Source organism: Myxine glutinosa, chromosome 2, assembly GCF_964187855.1.
Source record: "Myxine glutinosa chromosome 2, kmMyxGlut1.1, whole genome shotgun sequence".
Taxonomy (NCBI): domain Eukaryota; kingdom Metazoa; phylum Chordata; class Myxini; order Myxiniformes; family Myxinidae; genus Myxine; species Myxine glutinosa.
The window spans coordinates 185,615,252-185,639,324 of NC_136262.1; the positions used below are offsets into that span (position 1 = coordinate 185,615,252).

The 24,073-nt window shown below is 48.8% G+C and overlaps 1 protein-coding gene across 10 annotated transcripts in view; it reads left to right on the plus strand.

Moving 5' to 3' along the window:
- Positions 1–24,073, plus strand: part of LOC137420995 (rho guanine nucleotide exchange factor 2) — a 349,574-nt gene that overhangs the window by 157,982 nt on the left and 167,519 nt on the right. For 7 of the 10 annotated variants that reach the window (XM_078772071.1, XM_078772076.1, XM_078772072.1 and 4 more), the window contains 2 exons: positions 14,621–14,702; positions 15,681–15,748. Coding sequence is in view for 5 of the 10 variants with exons in the window: in XM_078772069.1 (XP_078628195.1) it covers positions 14,621–14,702; positions 15,681–15,748 (150 nt within the window). In the remaining 5 variants the exon portion in view is untranslated. Of the gene's footprint in view, positions 1–2,100; positions 3,009–14,620; positions 14,703–15,680; positions 15,749–24,073 lie in introns of those variants that run through there. The other 3 variants (XM_078772066.1, XM_078772067.1, XM_078772070.1) reach the window with 2 other exon arrangements.

A 24,073-nucleotide genomic window follows, 5' to 3' on the forward strand; every position in this document is an offset into this window, starting at 1 on the left:
ACAGTTACTCCCCGATTAGAACCCGATTCCACCCGACGTTGACCAGATCGCACCACAGATATTCAATCGGGAAACCTCTAAAGCGACCGAAAGAGAATGAAAAGAGAAGAAGACAGAGTACGGAGGAAGAACAGATTTATTATACACACACAAGCAATGGATGGAAGAAGCAGTCACACAGCGAATCGTTAACTTACACTATTCATTTTACTTAACCCCAAGACAACGAGTAGGACAGACGACGTTCACACTTACACGGGGGATATTGCAGGCAGGTAGGGCTTGAGGTGGATTGCTGGAGAGGGAGGAGGGTCGGAGGCAGCAGCTCTCAATTCCTCATGGTTTTTGGTGGGAAAACTCTTCGTCGCGTATCCGCTGCCGATGCTTTAGACGTCACGCGCTGGCTCGGGCACACCTGCTCCTCTCCTTCTGGTGGAGCCGTCTCCCTCCTTTCAGCGCGTCTCTCCAAAGCTGGTTTCCTTTCCGAGTACCTCTCCTCTTTGGCTTGGAGCGTTTCGCATCTCACCGCTCCTCTTGGTGTCGCCTCTTCGCTCATCTCCCAGGTCATCTGGTGAAGCAGTCCCTTACAGTCGCTTTTATTACTCGCAGCGGAATCAAGCCGCCGGCTGCGAGGGCACGCCTACCGGGTCGCTAACCGCGGTGCTGGTTGGCCAAGTGGGGTTGGCTCACTCCTCCCCTCTATGACGAGGTGGAGACACGCCTTTCTTCTCCGAGATTAGCACATGGGCAATGGCGGCTTGCGGGATTGAACACAACTCGCACCCTCTTGAAAGGAACTTTGGAGAGCGGAGATGTTTGGGGAAATTGCAAGGGCCTACGCTTATTTTGTTTGATACAATGCAAAGTCAATCTAGTGGGAAACACATATTTAGCCTACATGGAATAAGGAAATACACTATTTAAAAAGATATATCGTGACCTGCGTGTAAGTTTCATGGAATTAACTAGGAGGACGGCTGCGACCATTATTTACATTACGAGGGTGTTTACACATAACAAAACCATACTTTTTTACCTTCGTTACACTTCCTTCAAAATTGTTACACTTCTCAAAAACCGTTACACTTCTCAAATTCGTTACCCACTTCTCAAAACCGTTACAATATATATATAGATATATATAGATATAGATAGATATATATACTGTATGTATAATGTATATATTTTTTCTGTATACATATGTGCATTTTTTTTTTCTAGCTCTCAGGGTTCAGGGTAGGTGGCAGCGACCTAATTCTCCCTGTGTAAATGTGTATTGGATTGTGCTGCTCCCATTGGGGGAGCGGCTTATTGCAAATCATCCTGTCTGTAATTTTGGGAGATGTAACCTGTCCATGAGAATGGATTATTCTCTAGTTTGAGGTATATCGCAGATCGAGTCGAGTAATTCCCTCCTTCATTTTGTAATGCCTGTGTGAAACTCCATTTACGCCGTTGGCAAAGCAGACCTGATTCACGAGTCTCCTGCAATGGAAAAGCACAAGTTTGCATCTGCATCTGCATCTGACAGCAGTTGAGTTGTCGTGTTGGTGTTCACATCTGAGCTCTTGGCTCATGATGCGAGGAACACAGGGGTCAGATTCCATATATGTTTGTGTATTAACTGATGTCTTCCGCTATTCATGTGGTGGAGCACCAATATCTGGCCTGTACGTTAATTGTGTTCGGGCTCTTTCGTGATTCTAAAAACGACGTAAAATTAAAAGAAGAAACTATTGTCTTAATATTTTTTGTCGAGGAAGCAAGTTACAATGAATAGGTGATGTTTGAATGCAGCTTCTTCCATTCCTTTAGGGAGAATTTGAGGGAAGAGAATGCTGGTTCACAGTTTTATTTATAATAGTGCTTTGTTTTGAAGGAGGCTTGCCATATTTGGGTTTGAACATCTGATTGTGTTGCCAACATAATGGAGATATTGTTTGAAGCAACAATGATTATTTTGTTCTGTACAGTGGAAAAGTTTGCTATTTGGTCCACACTTATGTTTAAAAAAATTTTTTTTTAGGGAAACAGCTTTCACCAGTACGATGCTTACCATTTAGTTGCATTGATTCTGTGTTTCAATATGTTGAGGTGTTGCAGCCTCGGGATTTTTTTTTGCGGCAGAAGTTCAGAATCGCATTGTTTGACGTTGCGTAATCTTGAACGAACCAGGGGTCTGTGCCATGTTGTGCTTTGACATTGGATGTGTGTCAGCCTATTGGATTCGACTGTTGATCCTCCCTCCCCTCTTCCACTCCACGAGTGCTGCTGCCTTATTCTGAACCCAGAACCGCGATGACTCCAGCTGAACTGTCTCATGCCCAGATTCATCTCATCTGGCTGTTGTAAATCTGTGCTGTCCACAACTTGTACTCGTGTTTTGGGAGTTTTTGGAAGCGTTGAAGTGGATTAGATAACTGGAATACATACTCGTACGTCTGCCTCGGACATATTCGTAATGATGGAAACTCTACAGTGTTCAATACTTAAAGACAACCTTCTATGAGTGGAAGAATATGATGAACAGTCGAGTCGGCTTGTTTTACAGATCTTGGATTCGTATTTTTTATTTTTTATTTTTTTTTTGCTCAAGGAACTGCTTTTGATGCACTTCTGTTGAAGAAACTGTCTTTTGTCTTTGGAGCATTGATTTTTTAAATCTGCGACTGAGTCCAGTAAATAGTGCAGTTGTTGCATAAGAAAAGTTTGGAAGTGAGATTCCAACGTCACATTGGACCGTTTTCACTGTCAACTGCTGAACGACGTTCCTTCACACAAGTCCTACGGAGGCACCGATGTCTCAGGTGCTACGGTGGTTGAAATATATATTTTTCATCATCAAAGTTCGAGGTGATAATATAGGTGTGCATGTTGGACCGCATGCGCTCCACTGAGGGCTTGTCTGCCCTCTGGCCCTGGTAGTTTGGCAAGATCGGATGCCCCGTCATTATGATTTAGCAGGCCGTACAATGGGTCCCAGCGCACAAGACGTTCTCTTGCTGAAGGTAAGCGTCTTGAAGTAGTGATGTTTGCTTGGTCTCCAGGATTTGCAGTTTTGCCATTGTGTGTTTGTTCTTATTTACATAAGCTACTCAGTTGCTAGACACCGGATCACATTCTGGGAAAGGCGAAGTTGGGTTTTATATTCTTGGAAATGTAAAATGTGGAATTTCTTTTTCAATTTCATTTTGACCTCCTCCACCGAAGGTTGTCTGAGGTTATGGTTTTCACCCCTGTCTGTCTGTTTCTCTGCTTGTCTGTCTGTCTGTGAGCAAAATATCTAAAAATGTTATGGACGGATTCGGACGAAACGTGGTGTACAGGTTGAGTGTGTCAGACGAAGACTATCTGTGAATCTCAATGAGGATGTGAAATGAACCGAAACACTCGGAAAAAGGATCTTTTATTGAAAAAAAGGATCATGTAGTTGATGCTGTCGTTGCGGCTAGGGTTGTTGTTTGTTTGCTCCTTCCGTGCCCTTCTGGAGGATTCCTGCTGTCATAGAATAATAAATGCTACTGTTGGAACTGCTGTCCGCTGCATAAAGCTGCCATTACCTTTTCTTACTCTTCAAACCGGAGAGACAGGCTTTTGAAACTGGCACCCTTATGATTAAACGGACACTAATTTTTGGTCTGAAGCAATTGCTTATTAGCTTTCCAACTGTACCATTTTTACCTGTGACGTGTCACAGGTCTACAAGAGTCAAAAGCTCTGCGTGGTTGTTGTTGTGGTTCTTGTTGGCGGTTGATTTTTGAAATGTGCACCCATTGGTCGGACAGATACCGGACCCCACCCACATTTGTCGCCTGACTCCACCCACCATGGCACCCAGACGGAATAAATATGGCCACCATCTTGGTTTACTGGTAGGCCTGAGACATCAGACCCATAGGCCTCTGCTGATTATACACTTCCCGAGTTTGTTGCGTTTGATTTCTATTGGCTTTGGGTCGATTGTTGATTGGAAGGAGGTTGGGGAGTATCTTCAAGTGTTACGTAATATCTTAAGGTGTGTGAAATCAGACCTAGCTGTCCGTCAGACTCGTAATTGATATTGAGCCAAACCATGAAGATCTTCGGAGATGAATTGCATAATACCTTCAACAGCAAGGATGAGGTAGCTGAGTGGACGCATGAGGCAAAAATATTTTGTGTGGCAGGTTGTGACCACAGTGTGATCATTCTTGTTATTATTCTACGACAGCAGGAACGCTTTCGGTTGAAGCGTGACGGACACGTACATGCACGGATTAGTCAGGTTCACTCTGTTCTTTCGTTCAAAATCATGGTAGATTAGCAAACCTATACATTTTTGGAAACGTTATTACATGGAAAATCTGAAAATCAATGTTTACATTTGCCAATTCCGACCAATTCGATTCGACCAATTCGACCAATCGACCAATTCCATTCGACCCATTCGACCATTCGACCAATCGCTTCGATCGACCATTCGACCATTCGACCAATTCGATCGATTCGATTCGATTCGATTCATTGGCGGAGATCTCGCGAGATCTTGGAGACGGCGGCAGGGATTTTCGAAGCTCCACACGGTCTCCACGTTTTTCGAAGTTAAGTCTGTTCACAATTGTATTTTGTCGAAACTGTATTTATCTTTCGGTGTGTGAAGTTATTGTGTGCAACTTTGGTTGTTTCTCGGTGTTTATCTTTCATAAATTGATCGTCTGTTTGCCGTGTCGCGAGCAAGGCCTTGTACAGTGTGCACTGTACAACCTTGAGGCTTTGTTTTTCTCTCAGTGGTCCGTCGTTTGTGATCCAATAACTTTCGTTCTCTGTATTCCCAGGCTTTTCACCCATAGCCTACTTCCTTGTGTAAATCTCAACTCAAAAAAAACAAAAAAAAAACATTTCTTTCTCTGTTCTCATTCGTTTATTCATTCTTATTCGTTCGTTCGTTCTTCGACCACGTGTTTCTCCCCCATTTCCCCAGATAGTTTTCACTCATTAACCTTCAATGTTTACACTTTCCCCTCAAGTTATGTATTCCGTCATATTTTATAACACCTTTTTCTTCTTCTTCTTTAAAAGGCTGCTTTCGACTTGCTCACCAAATCAATTCATCCCAAAAAAAAAATCCATCTCCTATAGTGCCTTTTTTCTACATTCCCTAAACTCTCCTGCACTCCATCCTCCATCCAGCGTCCTTAAACGTATTTTTAACTCGAAGGTCACAAGAAACTCATTTTGCAATAAATGTTCGTTTCCCATAAATCGTACACTTTCAAAAATCCAATCTCACCCCTCCCCTCCAAATCTTCCCCATAACCCCTCCCCTCCAAATCTTCCCCATCACCCCTCCCCTCCAAATCTTCCCCATCACCCATCCCTTTCAAATCTCCCCCCTTGCCCCCTCCCTCCTAAACTACCCCCTCACCCCTCCCCGCCAAGACGCCCCCTCGCCCCTCCCCTCCTAGACTCCTGCCTCACCCCTCCCCTCCAAATCTCCCCCATATCCCATCCCTTTCAAATCCCTCCCCTTGTCCCTTCCCTCCCAAACTCCCCCCTCACCCCTCCCCTTCAAATCTCCCCACCCTCATTGCTTCTCAATTTCCCCCCTCTCACTCCCCCTCCTCAAAGCGTCCTCCCCGCTTCTTCCCCCTTCAAACTCTCACCTCCATCTCCCCCAACCTTCTGCCTCGCTCTTCCCCCTCCTCAAATAACACCTCATTGTGGCTCACCCAATCACCATCAAACCTTTTGTCCGCCCCATCCTTCCCTTTCTCCGAGCTATTCTGAAATCTCTGACACACCTTCAACAGCTCTCCCTACCTCTTCCACCTCTTCCACATCTTACCCTACCCCTCCTCCCCCCTGTTCTGTATCTGATGCTCCCCCTTCCTCTTCATTAACGGTATGGACCTCAAACATCCGGGGCCTTCGTTCAAACTTAACTGATCTCTCCATACAGGTTGCTTCTGTCAAACCAGACGTGATCTGCTTAACAGAAACTTTCCTCCTTTATGATGTCTCTGATTCCATAGTATCTCTCCCGGGCTACTCCCTCCTCCGGTATGATAGACCTGAGCCTCGTCCTGGAGGCGGGGTTGCTATCTTTATCAAAAACTCTCTTCCTCACTCGCCCTGCACTGCACTCTCTCCACCTCACCCCCAGGAATACCTCTGGCTACGGCTTCCCCTTCGCTCCCACCTCTTGTTCATATGTGTGTTGTACCGTCCACCAAACAGTGATGACTCCATCTACATCTCGCTGTCTGATGATATGGACCAACTTCTATCTACTCATCCCAACTCTCTCTTCCTCATATGTGGTGATTTCAACTGTCATCATGCCAGTTGGCTGGGTGTGGGTACCTCTCTCACCAGCCATGGCTCCTCAGCAAAGGACTTCTGCGACTCACTGGGACTGACACAATCTGTCAATTTCCCGACCCGGATCTCAGTCAACGGAACATCTTCTCTTCTGGACTTGGTTATGACTAACTTCCCTGAAAATGTCTGCTGCTCTTCTTCTGCTCCGATCGGATCATCTGATCATGTCCTTGTTAAAGTGGACATCTCTCTGACCATCCTCAGGGAGCCTGCTCAGCGTCGACGAGTCTGGCATTTCACTCAGGCCAACTGGCACGGTCTTCAAGCAGCCATCAATCATCTGGACTGGTCTCCCATCTCTACCACCTCTGACATCAACTCATCCTGGGAATTCTTCCAAAGTAAATTGCTCTCTCTCATGCACAGATTTATCCCATCTCGTCTTCAGTTGTCATACCCTTCCTCCCGTCCATGGTACACGGAATCTTGTGGTGAGGCTGTTGCCCAGAAACAACTTGCCTTCGTCTCCTGGAAAGCAAATCCAACGGAAGGAAATCTCATTTCCTTTCACAAAGCCCGAAACAAGTGTGTGTCCACCCTCAGGAGAGCCAGGAAACAATATCTCTCCGTTCTCAAGACCGAACTCTCTTATCTGTCTCCCTCTTCCAAATCCTGGTGGCGTCTGGTCAAATCCGTTTCTGGTGTTTGTTCCCCCTCCATCCCCTCCCTTACCTCAAACGGCTACACAGCTGACTCCGCACGTGAAAAAGCTGAATGCCTCAACTCTGTGTTTGCCTCTAAATCTTGTGTCCCAAACCCATCCCTCTCTGTACCCACCATACCCAGTCGTACCCTGCTGCTCCTGGACTCCGTGTCCTTTCCTCCTGACAAGGTGGAAAAGTTTCTGTCAACCCTCGACTCTGATTCTGCAACTGGACCCGACGGCATCAGCCCACGGGTCGTAAAATCCTGCTCTGCTGCTCTATCTCACCCTCTCTCTGTTCTCTTCACCCTCTCTTTTGCTCAAGGTCAACTGCCATCTGCTTGGAAATCAGCCAACATCACCGCTTTGCACAAAAAAGGTGCAAAAACAGATCCTAGCAACTACAGACCAATCAGCCTTCTCCCAATTATCAGCAAAGTCATGGAATCCATCATTGCTTCTGATATGAAATCTTTCCTCTTCTCCAATGGCTTGATCTCTGATCATCAATTTGGTTTCAGACCAGGTCACTCTACTCTGGACATGCTGCTTCTGCTGTCTCAACAATGGATGGAGGTCCTCAATGCCAAACAGGAAATTAGAGCTGTCTCCCTCGACATATCACGTGCCTTCGACACGGTCTGGCACCCCGCTCTGCTCACCAAACTCTCCTCCTTTGGTATCCATGGAAATCTCCACGCATGGCTGGCGGACTTCCTCTCTAGTCGTCGTCAACGTGTGGCCCTGAATGGGTTTCTCTCATCTCCTCTTCCTGTTCAGGCTGGAGTTCCCCAAGGCAGTGTTCTGGGCCCCGTGCTTTTTCTGGTCTTCATCAATGATCTCTCTGACTCTCTCGAAAATCCTCTCTATCTCTTTGCTGATGACTCCACTCTCTGCCGCTCCATTCCTCTTCCCTCAGATCGGCAGTCTGCTGCCTCCTCACTCTCTGAAGACCTGGACAAAATCACAGACTGGTCAAACAAGTGGAACATGTCTTTCAATCCTGACAAATCTCACACTCTTACTATGTCTCTCCGAAAAGATCGACTGGACAACCCTCCCATCTACTTTCTCAACAATCCTCTCCAAGAAGTTCTGTCGCTCAAGATTTTGGGTCTCACTATCTGCCATGATCTTTCTTGGGAAAACCACATTTCCAAGCTGGCCTCCAAAGCCAGTCGCCGACTGGGCATCCTCCGTCGTGCGAAGTCCTTCCTCGGCACACCTGAGCTCCTCACCACATACAAGGCTTTCATCCGCAGCTCAATGGAATACTGTTCTCCCCTATGGGCCGGTGCTCCTGCCTCACACCTAGCTCGGCTTCACGCTGTTGAAACCAAAGCTTTCAGAATTATTGGAATCTCCCGCGATGAAGCTATCTCTGAGGGCCTTTCACTCACTCACCGCAGGCAGGTAGGTGGTCTTTCTGTCTTCTACCGACTCCTCTCCGGCCTTGCACCCCCAGCTCTCTCTGTGCTCTGTCCCCCAAATATTCCTACAGGTCGCACAAGATCTGCCAGCAACCCTCTGATGGTTAAACTGCCGAAATCTCGGCTCTCCGCTCACCTTCACTCTTTCATTCCTCTTTTCTCCCGCCTCTGGAACAAACTACCTCACTCCCTTCAATCCCACTCCTCCCTCCAGGTCTTTAAAACAGCTGTTCACCACCATCTCTTATCTTCCCCCATCCAAAACCTTGATCTTTTCTACCCCCGCTAATTCACCCCAGATCCACCTTGTTTGAAATTCCAACTTCTTTCCTGGAAGTCCTGGCAGTGTCCATATGTTTTATACCTCTCCCACTGCCCCCTTCCCACGCCCCCCCCCCCCCCCAAAGCCCTCGCCCTCTCTCAGATCTCTCGATGTCTCCATGTCTCTCGGTCCCTGCTCTCAAATGTTGTGTTTGTGTCCTTCCCCCTCTCTCCCCATCTTGTCTACCGCTCCCTATGTTATATGTTTTATGTGTCGGTTTGTCTTTCTGTGTGATTAATGTTCGCTCTTTCACGAGCCTCGATCTTGTATACAACAACAAAAAAAAAAAAAAAAAAAAAAAAAAATTTGGATTCGATTCGATCGACCATTCGACCAATTCGATTTGCCAATCAATTTGACCGACCTTTGCTTGTGTGGAACGGACTGTGAAAACGATGCGGACTATATTGTCGGATACGACACACAGGACAGTGATGACGAATTCTAAATGGCATATTCTGTAATCGTGTATGTTTGATGCCATTGACTGCCTGTGTATATTTTGTCATTGACTGCCTGTGTTGATGTGAAGTTATACCGACTGCATGTGTATATATGATTTTGCTGACTGCCTGTGCATGTTTGGTGATATGAATTATTGTGACACATTTTGATGTTATTAACTGCCTGTACAAAATGATAACATGTATTTGATTATGCAACTTATCGCGAATATAAAGACAGTATTTTGCAATTCAAAACCTTTGATTCGTGTCTTACCATTCCCCATAGCACTAATTTGATACTTTCATTGGATTCCTTGTCCCTGAAAATATAGGTTTAGTATATTTTAAAAAGTTTTTAGGTTAATTAGAGGCAGAAATAGAACAACAAATGTAAACATTGATTTTTAGTTTCCTTATGCTGTAACCTTTCCAAAAATGTATAGGTTTGCTAATCTACCATGATTTTGAACGAAATATATTTTATTGACATAGTGAACCTGACTAGATGGACGGACGGACGGACGGACGGACGCTTCTCTTTTTAGTAATGGATGATGCGCTTTTGAGAACGGGGTGGGATTAGGAAAGTGCAAAATTCTGCATAAAATGAAACTTGGCCCATGATTACAAGTTCAAGTCGAAGGGATCTCACAGGCCTGCACTGATGGCTATTTATTACCCCAAACTCAGGAGGAAGCATTGAATGTACCATGGTATACACACACAGCCTTTCCTAATCCATCTACCACGCACTGCTGAGTGCTGAGTGAATGGAGTTTATGAGGTTACACTTGCATAAGCAAATGGAGTTATCATTATTTATGCTTTGCATTATCAGATTTTTGGCAACAAATAAGGTTTACACATAGTTTAGCAATGCAGTGCAAATGTCACGTCGTTTTTTCCTCGGAAATCTCTCCCGCAGCTTTCCTTTAATAATGCTTGTTGTGGGTTTGTACACGTCCTGTGTGCTTGCATTTTATCTTGAAAGTAACGTACAATATTTTTTAATACTTGGCGTATCTAGACAACATGCTTAGCGCCACTGATGTATCTCGCATGATAAATAGCAAAGTTGTTGACCTCCCCCTCCTGCCCCTCCCACCCTCACCGCCTCCTCACCTCTTTCTTCATCTTCCCTTCAAACCTGATTTTTTTTCTCTCATTATCCATCGGATTCAATTAAAAAAGCAGCTCGAATATTCTCTCCTGTGCAAAAGCATGCATCGCTGCTGACGCTCATGGCTGAACATTTTGCTGCTTGTGTGAACGTATAGATTTTAAAATATTACATGTTCATTGCATGCAAATAGTTACCCACGAATTGCAAAGTATCCACACTTCCACCTGTCACATTTGTGTGCACAAGGAATGCCGAGGGACGGTTTACTGTTCCTAAATTTTATTGGCGGCGTTAAGCAGCAGGTTCACTTCTGTCTGTCTGTCTGTCCTTCCGTTTACAAGCGACAGTTTCATGATCGAGGAACAACTTGATTTCAATTGAATGTTTTATTTTGAACATTGATGCCAACCAATCACCACCACCACCATTACCACCACCATTATCATCACGTCCCTGCTCTATCCTTTTCAAGCAAGGAAGCAGCACGTACCATTTTTAAAGCCTTTGGTATAACTTGAACCGGTCCAAAACAGTTGGGTCTTTTATAGGAGACACCATTACCTTACTGGATGGCTGTTGGCTCCCTACATTGGCTCCAGTTAAACAGAATTGAAAATCATTCCAAGCAGGAAAAGTATTGTTTTTAAGGATGTCATAAAGGGCATGAAGAACTAATGTTGTGTGGTAAATAAGGCGGTGTAAAAGACAGTGTGTCAGCGACGGTAAAGACAGTTCCGGAATTAATTTTTCTATGCAACCTTTAGAATATTTATTTAATTTAAATTTAATTATACACTTGAACATGGAGAACACAAATCGTCTTCTTACCACTTCCAAAAACCTCCAGTTTTGTAGTATTTTTTTTTTTTTTGTTATGCTAAAGGGATACTGGAACCTATCACAGTCTGCATATCATCGGTATCAATGATATTTGAAGTGTTTTTTTCTATATTGGAGTTGGTCCTTGCAATGAAAGCTACATTTAATATATTCTTTCATACTTTATGGTAAAGCTGATACAGGTAGATGCTCTTTGGTTAATTTGATCATTTAAGCACAAACCATTTGGGATATTTGTATGTTTATTGATGAAAATACGATGCAACTTTTTGTGCATCCCCATCCCCATCTCATTTCTCTTCCCAACTTCTCCCATTTTCATCACCTCTATCATTCTCTACCCCAACCACCACAACCATCATCACCATCACCACCACCATAACCATCATCACCATCATCAACACCACTACCACTACCACCACAACCATCATCACCATCACCACCACCACCACCACCACAACCATCATCACCATCACCATCACCACAACCATAATCACCTCCACCACAACCATAATCACCATCACCACAATCATCATCACCATCACCATCATCATCATCATCACCACAACCATCATCACCAACACCACCATCATCACCATCACAACTACCATCACCATCACCATCACCACCACTACAACCATCGTCACCATCATCACCATCACCGCCACCATCATCACCACCATCACCACTACCACCACAACCATAATCACCATCACCATCACTATCACCACCACAACCATCATCACCACCACCACAACCATCATCATAACCATCATCATCACCATCATCACCACCACCACCACCATCACCATGACCATCATCAAAACCATCACCACAATCACCACCACCACAACCATCATCACCACCATAACCATCATCACCATCACCACAACCATCATCACCATCATCATCATTATCACCATCATCATCATCACCACCATCACAACCACCATCACCATCATCACCACCACAACCATCATCACCATCATCGCCACCACTACCACCATCACCATCACCGCCACCACAACCATCATCACCACAACCACCATCACCATTACCACCATTATCACCATTATCACAACCATCACCCTCACCATCACCACCACCACCATTACCACCACCACCATTACCACCACCACCATCACCACCACCACCATTATCATCACCGTCATCACCACAACCATCGCCATCACCACCATCACCATCACCATCATCACCATCATCGCCACCACTACCACCATCACCATCACCGCCACCACAACCATCATCACCACAACCACCATCACCATCACCACCATCACCACCACCATTACCACCATTATCACCATTATCACAACCATCACCCTCACCATCACCACCACCACCATTACCACTACCACCATTACCACCACCATCACCACCACCACCATTATCATCACCGTCATCACCACCACCATCACCATCATCATCATCACCACCGCCACCACCATCACCATCATCATCATCATCACCACCGCCACCATCACTACCATCACCAACCTTCCATCAGTGTTCATGGTGTGTATATACGACTCCTAATTCCTATTTTGTTTGTGTCGTGGTTTTTCTCCTTGCTCGTGAAAGTTGTAAAAACTCAGTGTTCTGCGAGTTTTTTTATCAGGTGTTTTGGAAGGTCTCACTTTCATTGATTACAAATCCTCGCCTTGTGGAAGAGGAAAAAAATGAAAAGAACAAAACATGGGTCTTTGAGAAGCAAACCGGACTATCGGCTATCCCACATCGAGGGTCACTGAGCGAAGTGCGCCAAAGTAGTCATTTCTAAACCTTTGGTGTTTCTGCCAATTCTGAACAGTTGTTCATTGATCGGGAATTCCTGAACTTTGGATCCCTATAATTATTTCTTCTCATAAGTTTGTCATGAAGAAGAGCCTGGTTTTCTGCTCGGCGGTCAGAACATCCTGGTTATATCTTTGCTTCCTTTTCATTTCTTTGTCCTCTCTTTTCTCCTGGTATTTTGTATTGAGGAAATCAAAGGTGACAAAACCCGCCGAAGAACAGAAACCTTTAATCTCCCTTAACGTTTGCTCTACGCGAACCATCCAAAGCAGAAACGGTTACGGATTAACAGTATTATCATCTGTGATCATGTTCTATTGACTTTTGTCCGCCATTTGTATTGCAATGCATCGAATAAAAGCAACCTGATGTGAAAACCACAGTTCCAGTACAATGCGTGCTGGGTGCCCTTTCACACCCGCACACAAAACTCTTGATATTGTCCTCGTGCAAAGTGCAATGTGCCTCGCATTGCGTGACGTGTTGCTCTGTGTCGGACAAAAAGTTTCCTTGCTTCTTTGTGTAGATCGTTGTTAAAATTCCAAAAATGTGACCAAAACGGCCTTACGTACCATGGGAGCTTTCAGCACCAACTGCTGCTCAGGTTCTTGGCCGTTCATGTTCAGGTGTTGCGTTTGATGTTTTTGTAAATACACTCAACTTTTTGTTATTTTTAGTAATTCCCCTTCCACTTCATGTTTTTCCGCACGTGCATGCGTGTTTGAAGGAACGTGCTGTGAAGGTGTTGTGAATTTAAACCCCTGTTAGGTAATTTTTTTTTTAGCTCCAAACATTGTCGAGGGATGTTCAAAGGTCTTTTTGTTGTTGTTCATTTTTATTGTCGCGTTTGTTGGTTTTGGATGTGAAAACCCAGTATGACAAAAATGCAAAACCGGCGTTGTTACTTGACCGATAAATGTTCACGATTCGTGTGCGCCTCCATGCCAGGAATTTCCGACCGTTTTTACGGTGTCAAACGTTAGACCGAGTTGACATTATAGTTCCGTACCAAATACCAGCGCATTTCCTGCACATTTACTGCAGAGGGAAGACAGCAGTGGTGGAGGAGGGAATTGGCTTGCGTTTGACTTGTGTTATATTGAGCCAAGTTTTTGGGACCGAAGCAAAACAGTTTCTCACCCGCTGTTTTCATGCCAATTTTGCCAAACCATCACGACCCCCGTCACACGGTCATTTTGGCCCCACAAAGCCGCCAGCATCGTCTACTCTTAGGACTTGATGCATGAAGTCGTACCACCACGTTAAATCCCCTTGCTTTGCTAATGGGCAGCAATTTGTCGCACTAACAACTGGACAAAGGATCCACCAAATTTGGAAATTCACTATTTTTGTCGTAAAGTGCACGTAACCAGGCAGAAACGAATTGGGTGTGCCTTTTTACCAGTCAGCCATTATGCCAAAACAGTCAGGGTTCCGGCATTGCCATTGCACCCGTGTGAATCACTGCATCGCGGGAAGTTTTCCGTGCCACGTCTTGTCTACCCGGGTACTTCCAGGACGCTTTACTATCATCGCTTTATTTGTTGCCGACTTCAGTTACCTTGCCTAGCGACCATTCATCCCCACCTTTCTGTCGCTGTGTGTTAGAAAATGATGGGTTATCTGTCTGTTGTGTTTAAGGTTCACAGAGAGGCCTGGCGAGACCCTGCCGATTTTGGCCGGAAGCCGGCGTCCTTGGGAGACGCCACGCAGGCAGAGCCAGGTTGGTGCGAATCGTTTTGTCTGCCATTACTATTTCTTCAGTGCAAACCTGCCTGTTTGTCTTGGTAAACATGAATGTTCTTGGATTTTTGGCAGCTCTGATATCCAGAACAGCTGTATTTGCCAGCCAAAGAGTTTAAGTTTCCCTGATGTTTTACAATGGCAAAACATGTCAGTATACAAATAAATGTTTCTGTTGTCAGTCGTGGTTATCGCCTCACCTATTGCGGATTGTTTGATGTAACTGCTGCCATTACACATTTACTTATTTTCAAAGCAACTTTCCCTGGCGACGTTGGTACACTTTGTATCGTCGTATGATAATTTTCAATCAACATTAAACACCGAGTCATCATGTTGACAGTGAGTTTAGCTTTGCAAGGCAACAAAGACTAATTTTGGAGGTCAAATCTTCTTTCTGTGCATCGCGTGCTTTGGCGTGCATGCCTATATACAAGAGGATAGCCAAAGAGCATTCTCTTACATGTCTCTGTCTGTGGCATAAGGAAGCTGCCATTCTGGCTTTAAAATGCTACATGGGCCCCATAGTCGAGGCTCGTGGAAGAGCTAGTCCACAGAACTGATCAGGATGCAACAGCCAAAAACAGGATATAAAACACGCATGCATGGGGTGGACAAGTTGGACCCAGAGGAGGAGTGAGGTTCACAAGATGGATACAGAAGGAAACTCTCAGGAAGGAAAAACTGTACAATTGGAAGGAAGTGCGTTTGGGGCTAGGGTGGGGGTTGACGAGGGCAGAAAAGATCATGGTTAGAAATGGGGGTTGAAGACCTTTCTTCTTTTTTACATATGCATATCCATTTTTAGTACCTTTTTCTCAGAAAAATTGTCATGCTTGATCAGCAGAAATGGCATATCTGTTGGCGTTGTCCAAAATTGGCTGTTGTACAGTCTATGACATTGACACAAGCCCATGTCCACATAACTGTTGTAACAATGAGCTGCACTTTCCTGTAGATCCTCAAGACGCAGAGCTGGATCCACATCGGCAGACTGTCAGGAACTTTTCCCCTGGGGCACACTGGGTAAGTCTACTTTTGTTGTGGGCATTTGTTATAGTCTCTGAATGTGGGAGTCAGTCGCTGTTCATTCCGTGCCATTAGTTATTAACGGCAGTGGTACATGTCCTTTGCACTTCGGTTAGTCTGTTAAAGTAAGCCTCGAGTAGTTTTGTTACCCCCGCCACTGAAGGTGGACGTATATTATGTTTTCACCTGGTATATATCTGTCTGTCTGCCTGTTTGTTTATGAGCAGGATATCTTGAATTCGGCCGAAATTTGGCGCGAGGTTGTGTGTGTGACAAGGCCGAAATGTTTTTATTTTGGTGTAGATCCAGATCTGGATACTGGAATTTTTAAGTGACTAGTCGGCCCATTGGTACATTGGACCAAATTTTCATTGGATCTTCACGACCTTGTATCATACTGTTCTGCTTGAGCATTCGCTTGACTTTCTTGGGCCAGGGCAGGGATTCTACATTCGTTATTATTATTGGCAAATTATACTATTACTAGTGCACCCGCTCACTACGGGAGCGGAAAAAAGGGTCATGCCTCTTTGGGGTATGTAGATTACAGTCGATCTCTGGTCGGATCTCAAGAACATTGTGTGTGCGTTCATGTACCAAGTTTATTGTGGAGAGATCGCCAAGTGGTTTAAGCATTCGAGCAAGCACTCCATTCAAAACCGTTAAGGAACCGCTGGCTTGGCAAGCGCTAGCTAGCTGCTTGGTAAAGGAGCACAACCCGAGCTTCTCCCTTTCAGTTTCGTATCAAACAGCAGGAGCGAGTTTCAAAAGTTCGCTACGAAAAATGCCATGGTAGCGGCAGAAAGGGCCATGTTTTTAACCCAACATTTGTGGGTTATATAGAGTACAGTAGATCTTCGCTCAGTTCTGCAAGTAAATCTTACTTCACGGATGTCGGGATTCCTCCAAATTTCTTCATTTAGTGTTATATAAAGAGCATTAGTGACTGTTTAAAAAGCTAAGCATATGTGTTTGTCGTTTATAATATTTTTACTTCCTGTATAAGCCGTTGCTCCCATGGAAACGCCATTATAACGATAAGCTATTTATACACGTTATCACTGCAGGAAAAACGCCTTGGGGAAGTGGGACATTATTAGTATTAATATTGTTTTGTAATAACATTAACAATATGCGATTATCATTAATTTTGTTATTAAAAGCGTCTTTGGAAAAACGCCACGCTAAATCTTCTTCTGTGGAAAAACGCGACGATAAAGCTCACTTAATATGGCTATACAACTCAACACGCAACCCATTGACGGCAATGGCGGGGAAACCCCGTTCGGGGGAGAAAACCTCCTTGGGTCGGGGGGCAAATGAATGTACTACAACCTTCATTATGTAACCCTTCGTCATCTTGTCAAGTTTGGTTGAGATTGGATAAGTAATGACGGAATGTATTGGCGTCAAAAATTCATCAGACAGACGGACAGACACAAATGGCGTATTTTAGTATGATTAGTGTTACCTCCACCACCATAGGTGGATGGAGGTAATGTTTTCACCCCTGTCTATCCGTTTGTCTGTCCGTTTGTGAACAAAATATCTGAAAAGCTTGTGGACGGATTTGGACGAAATTTGGCAGAGGTGTAGCATGTGTGACAAGGGCGAAATGATTAGATTTTGGTGAAGATCCGGATTCGGATCCAGCTACTATAATTTTTAAAGTGATTCTTCACAATTGGGAGATAGGGCCAAAATTATATATCGCACAATATCTCAAAAAAGTTGTGGATGGATTTGGACGAAACTTGGTGGACCAGTTGGGTGTGTGATATGGACGGAATAGATTCAATTTTGGTGACTATTCGAATACGGATATTTGGATACAAGAATGAATTTTTTTTAAAAAGTCATTCTTCACCATTGAGTGTTGGGACCAAAAACTAAATAAAACATGATATTGAAGGAACTGCGCTCCAACGCGAGTCGAAAGAATTGACGCGACCAAAGACGGAATTCGTCCGAGTTGCTTTATTGAAACAAAACAGCTCAGGTATTCTCACAAGCCCGTTTTTCGGGCAACAATAAATATACACATTTATGTCGGGAAGTTTGCCCGGCAAAAGCTATACCGGGCATGCCCGGGTATCAAGGGCGAGCCTTGGAAAGGCGAGTCTGGACCTGCCCGGGCGTGTTTGGCTGCGGCCTGGCAAGTCGAGGCTGGGCGTGCCCGGGCGCTCTGGGCGAGCACTGGAAAGGCGATAGCGGGCATGCCCGGACGCTCTGGGCGAGCCCTGGAAAGGCGATAGCGGGCATGCCCGGACGCTCTGGGCGTGCCCTGGAAAGGCGATAGCGGGCATGCCCGGACGCTCTGGGCGAGCCCTGGAAAGGCGATAGCAGGCATGCCCGGACGCTCTGGGCGAGCCCTGGAAAGGCGAGAGCGGGCATGCCCGGGAAAGACGAGACCGGGCGTGCCCGGGAGGTTCGGGCGTGCCCGGGAACAGTGAGTCCGGGCATGCCCGGGAGAGGCGCGTCTGGCCGTGTTCTGGCCGGTGCAAGGCGATTATGTACATCCAGCGGTAACCGCTACACACGCCCCTCCAGAATCGACCTGCACCGGCAGGGTCAATTTAAGGGGGGTCCGGATGACCCGGCCGAAGCGACCCCTGGAGGGTCGTGGGGAGGGGTCTGACGTGGTGGTGGGTGGTCGAGCGGGGGGAACTGTGGACGGGGGGCGGCCTCGCCGCGGAGGAAGGGCCAACCGTGGTGGTCGGTCGACGTCCATGTGCGCCGGTTTGAGGCGGTCCACAGAAATCCGGTCCGGCCGGCCGCCGAAGTCGACGATGAAAGACTTGTCGCCCCGTCGCAGGACCCGGAAGGGCCCGTCGTACGGCGGCCGGAGTGGCCCCCGGTGCGCGTCATGGCGCACAAAGACGTACTCCTCTGTGCGAAGCGCCGGGGGGACGTAGGACTGGGGGCCACCGTGGCGGGACGTCGGCACGGGGGCAAATCGTCGGGCGGCCTCCTGGAGGTCCGAGCGCTGGCGAGCGGCGGACCAGGGACTGGTAGCGTCAGGCACGAATTCGCCCGGGACGCGGAGTGGCTGGCCGTAGACGAGCTCGGCGGCGGACGCCTGGAGGTCTTCCTTGGGGGCCGTGCGAAGGCCCAAATGGACCCACGGCAGCCGGTCGGCCCAACCGTCGTCCTGAAGGCCGGCCATGAGTGCGGCCTTCATGGAGCGGTGAAACCGCTCGCACAACCCATTGGCTTGGGGGTGGTAGGCCGTGGTGCGGTGCAGCGTGACCCCCAACGAACGGGCGACCGCGCCCCAAAGCTCAGACGTGAACTGTGGGCCGCGGTCGGATGAGATGTCCGCTGGTGCGCCGAAGCGCGCGACCCAGGTGGCGATGAACGCCTGCGCCACGTCGGCGGTGGTGGTGGAGGTGAGGGGCACGGCCTCCGGCCACCTGGTGGTCCTGTCCACCATGGTGAGCAGGTGGGTGAACCCCCGCGAGGGGGGCAGGGGACCAACCAGGTCCACGTGGACGTGGTCGAAACGCCGTTCAGGCACGGCGAAAGGTGCCAGCGGGGCCTGGGTGTGGCGGTGGACCTTGGCTCGCTGGCAGGCCGTGCAGGCGTTGGCCCAGTCGCGGATGTTTCGTCGAAGGCCGTGCCAGACGAAACGCGCCGACACCAGCTTCTGAGAAGCTTTCCGGCCCGGGTGAGAAAGGCCGTGGATGGAGGCGAAGATGCGGCGCTGCCAGGAAACGGGCACGATGGGGCGAGGCTGGCCCTGGGAGACGTCGCAGAGCAGGACGGTGCCCGCGAAGGGGATGTCGGCCAGGCGGAGGCCCGTGTCCGCCACGCGGAGTGCCTGCACCGAGGCGTCGGTTGTCTGGTCGGCCGCCATGAGCGTGAAGTCCACGCCGAGGTGGACCGCGTTCGCGCTGGCCCGCGAAAGGCAGTCGGCCACGGCGTTGTCTTTGCCGGCGACGTGCTGGATGTCCGTGGTGAACTCCGACACGGCGGAGAGGTGGCGCTGGTGGCGGGCCGACCACGGCTCCGTGACCTTAGCCATTGCGTAGACCAACGGCTTGTGGTCGACGAAAGCCGTGAACGGGCGGCCCTCCAGGAGGTGTCGGAAATGGCGAACGGCCAGGAATAGCCCGAGCAGCTCGCGGTCGAACGTGCTGTAGTTTAACTCGTTCGGCCGGAGTTGCCGGCTGAAAAAAGCGAGTGGCTGCCAAACCCCGTCCACCCATTGCTCATGGACGGCGCCCACCGCGTAGTTGGAGGCGTCCGTAGTGAGGGCGATGGGCGCGTTTGGCACCGGGTGAGCCAGCAGCGTTGCGTCGGCGAGGGCCCGTTTGGCACTGGCGAAGGCCGCGTCCATGGCCGCGGACCAAACAATGTCATGCTTGGCCGGCTTGCCCCGGAGGGCCTCGTAAAGGGGCCGCATGAGCTGAGCAGCGCGGGGCACGAATCGGTGATAAAAATTCACCATGCCGAGGAACTCTTGGAGGGCCTTGATGGAACGGGGACGCGGGAACGTGGTGATGGCCTCGACCTTGGTCGGCAGCGGCACGGCCCCGGTCTTGGTGATGCGGTGGCCCAAAAAGTCAACGGTCGTCGCGCCGAAGTGGCATTTGACCGGGTTGACAATTAAGCCGTGCTCGCTGAGGCGACCGAACAGTGTTCGGAGGTGGAGGAGGTGCTCGGCGCGGGACGTGCTGGCGACGAGGATGTCGTCCAGATAGACGAAAAGAAACGGCAGGTCGCGCAGCACGCCGTCCATCAAGCGCTGGAACGCCTGGGCCGCGTTCTTGAGGCCAAACGGCATCCGCAAAAATTCGAACAGGCCGAACGGCGTGATGACGGCCGTCTTCGGGACATCGGCCGCCCGGACAGGTACCTGGTGGTAGCCCCGTATCAGGTCAATTTTCGAAAAGATGACCCGTCCCGCCAAACGGGCGGAAAAGTCCTGAATATGCGGGATCGGGTACCTGTCGGGGGTGGTAGCGTCATTGAGACGGCGGTAGTCGCCACACGGGCGCCATCCACCCCCCGGCTTTGGCACGATGTGCAGTGGCGAGGCCCACGCGCTATCGGAGCGCCGCACGATGCCGAGGTGCTCCAACGCGTCGAATTCGGCCTTTGCCACGGCGAGCTTGGCTGGGTCGAGGCGGCGGGCCCTGGCGTAAACCGGCGGGCCCGTAGTGGGTATGTGGTGCTCGATCCCGTGCCGCACCGCGACGGCCGAAAACGTCGGCCGCGTGAGGGCCGGGAATTCCACGAGCAGGCGAGCGAACTCGTTCGTTGCCGGGAGGGCGCACGCCAGTTCGGTCGGCGCGGAGCTGCTCATTGTGCACGCCAGGGAGCTGAAGGTCTTGGCGTGGACAAGGCGACGTCGTTTGACGTCGACCAGCAGCCCGTGCGCGCAGAGGAAGTCGGCGCCCAGCAAAGCCACGGGGACGCTGGCGGTAACAAAAGTCCATTGAAAGCGCTGGCTGCCGAAGCAGAGGGTGACGACGCGTGGGCCGAAAGTGCGTATGGCCGAGCCATTAGCAGCGACCAAAGAGGGGCCGCAAACTGCGTCCAGCCTGTCCTGCTCGGAGGCAGGTATGACGCTCAGTTGGGCGCCGGTGTCGCACAGGAAACGCCGTCCAGACGCTTTGTCCCGAATAAACAGCAAGTTGCCCGAGTGGCCGGCGCTCATGGCTGGGAATGAACGCCGGCCCGGCCGTTTCCCGACCTGCCGAAAGTGCACGGGGGCCGGCACGTCCGAGCCTTGTGTCCGAACCTGGCGTGGTAATAACACCACGCCCGGTCAGGTGGAGGCCCCGGCCGTCGTGTCGGAAGCGGGCGGTGCGGCGTGGCGGCCGCCAGTTGCACCGGCAGTTCGGCCTCCAACCGCGCAGGGCGCTCGGGCGTCGTGGGCGTCGCCTCGGACGGCGGCGGGCTCCAGGTAACCGCGCCGATGCGCTGGCCCGCCGAGGAGATCTTATCGGCTTCCCTGGCGAGGGCGCGGGAATCCGTGATCAACGTGCCAGCCAGGGCGAGGCGTACCGGGTTAGGCAGCTGACGGAGGAACAGCTCCCGGAACAGGAATGCCGGAGAGTGCTCGCCGAGCAACGAGAGCATATAGTCCATGCGCTCGGACGGGCGCGTGTCGCCGAGCTCGGGCAGGTCAAGCAGGCGCCGTGCGCGTGCTGCCGGTGAGAGGGCGAAAGTGCCGAGGAGGAGCGCCTTCAGCGCGTCGTATTTGTCAGCAGCCGGCGGGTGCTGGAGGAGGCTCAAGGCGCGGGCCGCGGTGGTGGAACCGAGCGCCGCCACAACATGGTGGAAGCGGGTGTCGTCCGCGGTGATGCCTCGCAGGGCGAACTGGGAGTCCGCCTGGGCGAACCAAACAGCCGCGTGAGTCTCCCAGAAGGTAGGCAGTTTAAGCGTCACTGCCGTATCCATGTCGGTAGGTCACCAATGAAGGAACTGCGCTCCAACGCGAGTCGAAAGAATTGACGCGACCAAAGACGGAATTCGTCCGAGTTGCTTTATTGAAACAAAACAGCTCAGGTATTCTCACAAGCCCGTTTTTCGGGCAACAATATATATACACATTTATGTCGGGAAGTTTGCCCGGCAAAAGCTATACCGGGCATGCCCAGGTATCAAGGGCGAGCCTTGGAAAGGCGAGTCTGGACCTGCCCGGGCGTGTTTGGCTGCGGCCTGGCAAGTCGAGGCTGGGCGTGCCCGGGCGCTCTGGGCGAGCACTGGAAAGGCGATAGCGGGCATGCCCGGACGCTCTGGGCGAGCCCTGGAAAGGCGATAGCGGGCATGCCCGGACGCTCTGGGCGAGCCCTGGAAAGGCGATAGCGGGCATGCCCGGACGCTCTGGGCGAGCCCTGGAAAGGCGAGAGCGGGCATGCCCGGGAAAGACGAGACCGGGCGTGCCCGGGAGGTTCGGGCGTGCCCGGGAACAGTGAGTCCGGGCATGCCCGGGAGAGGCGCGTCTGGCCGTGTTCTGGCCGGTGCAAGGCGATTATGTACATCCAGCGGTAACCGCTACAATATTTCAAAAAGTTATTGACGAGTTATAACTAAACTTGGTGAATGAGTTCGGTAGGTGAATATAACAAGCCAATTATATTTTGTTCAGGTCTGGATACAGATCTGACCCATCATTGGGTATAAAACATAAACTGTTCAGCCTGGCAGAGGTGTTTGTGCTCTACCGAGAGCCATTCTAGTTGTTCTGATGTGATGGTAGAAGAATATTACCTGCAGAAAACCTTGTGTGTGAATACAAACTGCAACACTTAAAACGGTTTTAAAGGGATGTCATAAAGGCGACTATGGCACTTAAAAAGGTTTTAAAGGGATGTCGTAAGGCGTAACGTGTCAAATATAGCTTGCTTCTGTTCCATCTTGTGTTTTGTTTGTCCTTTATTTGCTTCAGATTTTCTTGATGGCTCCAGTTCAGTCCAATCACAATTTGGATTTCGGTAATTATCTTTATACGTTGGTTGGACACGATGACCTCAGTAGATCATGTGATACATGCAGGCATGTACCTTTGTGCAATGAGGGCATACAACTGAATGTTGCTTCGTCCAACATGCACAATGTGTTTATTATGATAATCGAAAATAACATCTGGGATTTGTTACGCATGAATGACCAGTTCCTCCATTTGCAATCCTGTACCTGAAGGTGTTGTGCAATTGAATGAATGCATTTGCAACTAGAGAGCACATAGAACAGGATACCCCACACAATGGTCAAATACAGTTGTGGCCAAAAATATTGGCACCCTTGCACTTTTTTCAAATAATTTACCATTTCTTCCAGAGAATTGTTGAAATTAAAATAATATTTTGGTATCCACATAAATATTTCTTTGGTTTGCAATGGAAAAAAACAAAAAAAGCTGAAAAAATTACTAAATCTTAGCTTATTCCACACAGAAATCCGAAAATGGCCCGGACAATATTATTGGCACCTTTTAGAAGCTGTTAAAAATAATTGGATTTCAAGCAGGTGGTTCTCATTCACTTTGGAATTGAACTCACCTGTGGTGAGTTGCAGGTGCCTGCAATATAAAAATCACTCGTTCAACCAGTTGGAATAGAGAAAAAGAGTCATTCTGCTGTTTTGTGTCACTGTGTGTTCCGCAATGAGCATGGAGAAAAGAAAGAAAACCAGAGAATTGTCTGAGGAGGTCAGACACAAGATTGTAGCCAAGCATGGACAATCTCAAGGCTACAAGTCCATCTTCAGAGACCTTGATGTTTCTGTGTCCACCGTACACAATGTTATCAGGAAGTTTAAGGCCCGTGGCACTGTAGCCAACCTCACTGGACGTGGCCACAAGAGAAAACT